This window comes from Myotis yumanensis, unplaced genomic scaffold (assembly GCF_028538775.1).
Source record: "Myotis yumanensis isolate MYYU_CA2020_CCGP unplaced genomic scaffold, mMyoYum1.0.hap1 SCAF_1, whole genome shotgun sequence".
In the NCBI taxonomy this organism is placed as follows: domain Eukaryota; kingdom Metazoa; phylum Chordata; class Mammalia; order Chiroptera; family Vespertilionidae; genus Myotis; species Myotis yumanensis.
This window is the reverse complement of record NW_027223752.1, coordinates 120,716,909-120,720,894: the sequence shown is the minus strand read 5'-3', so window position 1 is coordinate 120,720,894 and position 3,986 is coordinate 120,716,909. Positions and strand designations below refer to the sequence as shown.

The following is a 3,986-nucleotide window of genomic DNA, read 5'->3' as shown; positions in this document are numbered from 1 at the left end:
TATCAAAGCATACTTGAGAACTCTACATAGATATCTAGTTCAAGTTTTAAACTAATTTTGCCCCAAACTGAACTATTAACCTTCCTTACCTCAAACCTAATTTTCAGCCCCAACTCAATCGCAATTCTTGCCTTCCAGGTGCTCTGGCACCAAAACCCTTGGAGACACCATTTTTCGTTTCACCCACATCCATCTTCTCAAGTCACTGTTCTTGACTACCTTACTCACTCCCTTTTATCCAAGACAAGATCACTTGCCTAAACTATTCCAATAGCCTTCTTTCCGTTTCCACTCGTATCCCACTAAAATCTATTTTGCCCACAAAATTTAGTGAACCTTAAAAAAAAGTTCATAGCACTCTAATCTGTTCACCAAATGGAACTTTATCTCTAATTACCTAACCATGTCCTACAAACTCAACAATTCCGAATTTCCAGCTTCTCACTCTGTTCCAGCCACAACTTTGCTGTTCCCAGAAAGCTCTGAATTCTCCCCCCTCCCCATTGGACTTATACTTACTTCTGCCTAAAAGTTCCTGGCCTATCAGGCATGGCTTCTCAGCAAATGGCTTAAGACTGTAATTCAATTTTATACAACCTCCACCCTCACCCCTCCCACATGCTCAGAAATTACTGTTTTTCTCAGCAATTACACACTTGGCATCTGTAACCACTGCCCCCTTTTGCATACAACTGTTTTGAGAAATTTACAAGCTTTCCTGTATTATCCCAAAAACTAGGACTGCCACCTCTGGGCAAATGCCGGAGCAGATTTTAGTGATAGATTTTTGCAATCACATGACTGCTCCATTCACACAAAAACACTCATATTTGAAGGTTTTTATTTTATTTTATGTACAAAGAGATAGCATTCTGTCATAAGGTAGATGTCTTGAACGACCCATTCATGGAAGTTCTTAGTCCAACTGAAAAAAAAAAAAGCAGACAGAAAATGAATTAATTCAAACGCTTTAAGTATCCACTTTACTCACAAAAACTGGCTCATTATATTAGAACTAGAGGCCTGATGCACGAAATATGTGCAAGAGTAGGCCTTTCTTCTCTTGGCTGCTGGCACCAGCTACCCTCTGGCACCCAAGACCCAGGACCCGGTCTTCCCTCGCAGGCCCAGCTTCATCCAGAAGGTCATCCCATATTACGCTTTTATTATTATTATAGATGATGCCTACAAGCTGTTCGTTCCACAAACCTCAACAATTACACTTCGACTGTGAATTTCATAATTGGTATTCTCACTGCTTCCCTAAAAGATAACTTACCACTAGAGAAACACTACTATAAGCTAGGGAACAGGCCGGAGTTCAGTATCTCGTTTGAGTTATTTGAAATTCCACATTAACACCAAGCACATAGTGGTCAAGGGTAAAAGTCTAAGCTAAGACACTATATCTCTGCCACAAAGACCTCACATTAACAATTTATACTTACCAAAAAAAAAAAAAAAAAAAACCAAAACAACAAAAACACAATTTATATCTACCATACTACTATGTGACTAGTTTTCATCTAAAAAAACCCCAACTCCCAGTAACTGATTATCAGGAGTTAAGCTTCACATATACATTAACTAATATTTGTAGCACCCAGTTTATTCTTCACAGGCAGAAACTGAGCTGTAAGTTCTCATCTGGCTCCAAATCTCAAGCTCGTTGCAGAATAGAATCCTATCCAACATTCAGGGCAGTAGTCAGCACACACATACATGTGTGTAGGCTCAATTAAAGACATCTACCACCCAACTGCTGCGGTTCTGAGAAGTGCATGTTACCCAGCATGACACATGGCACCTAGACCTGGCAGAGCTGGGCGAAATGGAGCTGGGCCTCAGCCTCCACATGCTGTTCACTTGGCCGCCGGAACTGCCAGGTGTCACCACCGCCCTTCTAACTACAGCCGAGGAGCGCGCCGCCGGCGGCTGCTCACTACGGCGACCCGCACACTCGCCGCGCACAGGACGGCGCCGGCGGACGCGTACCTTAATGAAGCCTATGTCCTTCGCGTACTGACGGAAACACTGGCGGCACATGTTGAGGCCGTACTTCCGGATCAGACCGTGGCGGTTTGAGCAGACGCGGCTGTAGGAAGAGAGATGGCATTACGGCAGGTCGCAGAAAAAAAAAGGGGCCCGCGCTCGGCCTCCCATCCGGCCCGCCGCCTTCCCCGAGGCCTGAAATGGCGGCAGCCCGGCTCCGATCGGTCCCCCCGCAACGCGCCGCCTGAGAGTTCTACACGCGGCTTCAAGCAACGCCCCGGAACAAACCTTCTCTAACACCACATTCTCTTTCTTACCAAGAACGAGAACCTTGGCCGAATTTCCTCGGATGGCTCCAGTAGAGTTGCTGGTGACCCATCTTGCTCACTCTGTAGCAACGAGGCAAAAGGAAAGAGCCAGCGGACGCATGCGTTCTTGATATTTTGGCGACTGTCTCCCAGAATGCAGTGCTGACAAACCACGCATGCGCGATGTCTACGCCCTCACAGCGGTGACGTCACCCGCGCTGAGCCTCTAAGGCCGTTTCGCGCCGCCTGCCAGCGCCGGGCGCGGTGGCGCGCGCCTGTAGTCCCAGCTACTCGGGAGGCTGAGGCTGGAGGATCGCTTGAGCCCAGGAGTTCTGGGCTGTAGTGCGCTATGCCGATCGGGTGTCCGCACTAAGTTCGGCATCAATATGGTGACCTCCCGGGAGCGGGGGGCCACCAGGTTGCCTAAGGAGGGGTGAACCGGCCCAGGTCGGAGACGGAGCAGGTCAAAGCTCCCGTGCTGATCAGTAGTGGGATCGCGCCTGTGAATAGCCACTGCACTCCAGCCTGGGCAACATAGCGAGACCCCGTCTCTTTTGAACCCTCAAGGAAATATAATAGTGATAATCACTGCCTCTTTTTAATTTTTTCTTTTTTTTGAAATACGAAACTTTGTACAACTTTGTACATTATTGAATAAACATAAAAGTCATGGAAATGTAAAACAGTCTGAGGTTAGATGACCAAAATGAGTCTTTTCTTTCTTTTTTTTAAATCCTCACCTGAGGATATTTTTCCATTGATTTTTATCTTTTTTTATTATTTTATTTTTTTAAATTAAATCTTTATTCAGATTATTACATTTGTTCCTCTTGCCTCAACTCAGCACTGACTCCTACTGGGATAAATTATAAAATAACTTTAAGTCAGCTGTAATGACTAGAAGTCAACACTAGGAGTATCTATTTTGTTAAACAGAGTATGTTTTTAGTTTTTGTAATTGGCATACTCCTCCTAGAAATACACGTACATCATTCCAGAAAAATGATGCCAGACTTACTGTTTGATATTTACATGGACTTGATTGAGTTTAAACCGAGAAACAAGTAAACGTGAAATGTACATGGCTTTGGCTAGATGATTTACTGACAAAAAAACTAGTGAAAAACAAATGCCATCTGATAATCTGAAAAATGTCTATAGCCACACGATCATTTATGATGTCTCCAGATAAACTTAAAACTGTATATACAGGCTCTGGAGTCATAAAGCATTAACTTAGCCTATAAACTGTACCACAGGGTATAATAGCCCAGGAAACTTTTACACATAAACTCATATTAGAACTGAAATACAACATTTAAAGGTTGTATTTCTTCAGGATTCTGGTGGGATGCCCCTCCCAATCATTAAATTCGGCACTCATTACATAATGAAGGAAGGGAGCAAATCAGAGATTTAAAAGCCAAATATGACTTGATTCCTGCCTTTAAAGCTTGCAGGTGTAATGGAAACAGGATTGTCTCAAAGCCCTTCCTTCCATTTTCAACTTTTGTGAGTCAATGACTTGTATATAGCTAAGTAAGCAGAACATTCTATATTCAACAGCGGATGTGCTCATGGAGTACAAGAGGAGCCAAGAAGAGAGAAATTAATTCTAGCTTGATGCATTTAAGGGTCCTCTGACAAACTTTGAAGAGTGAGGTCTCTACAGACAGCATTTGATGA

The 3,986-nt window shown here is 43.8% G+C and overlaps 1 protein-coding gene across 1 annotated transcript; it reads right to left on the bottom strand.

The window, feature by feature from the left end:
• Positions 1-824: 824 nt before the first annotated feature.
• RPS29 (ribosomal protein S29) lies at positions 825-2,442 on the bottom strand. The gene is made up of 3 exons (XM_070407710.1): positions 2,310-2,442; positions 1,996-2,095; positions 825-925 (listed from the first exon to the last, which is right to left on the bottom strand). The coding sequence occupies exons 1-3, from the start codon at positions 2,369-2,371 to the stop codon at positions 917-919; spliced, it is 171 nt and encodes a 56-aa protein (XP_070263811.1). The 5' UTR covers positions 2,372-2,442; the 3' UTR covers positions 825-916.
• Between the last annotated feature and the right edge of the window lie 1,544 nt (positions 2,443-3,986).

Bases quoted from the DNA above. Each gene is read 5' to 3' on its own strand.
- RPS29 (XM_070407710.1), bottom strand. From the start codon at position 2,371: ATGGGTCACCAGCAACTCTACTGGAGCCATCCGAGGAAATTCGGCCAA. The intron at 2,096-2,309 runs GTAAGAAAGAGA...CTCTTCCTACAG, and splicing joins GGCCAAGGTTCTCGTTCTTG to CCGCGTCTGCTCAAACCGCC.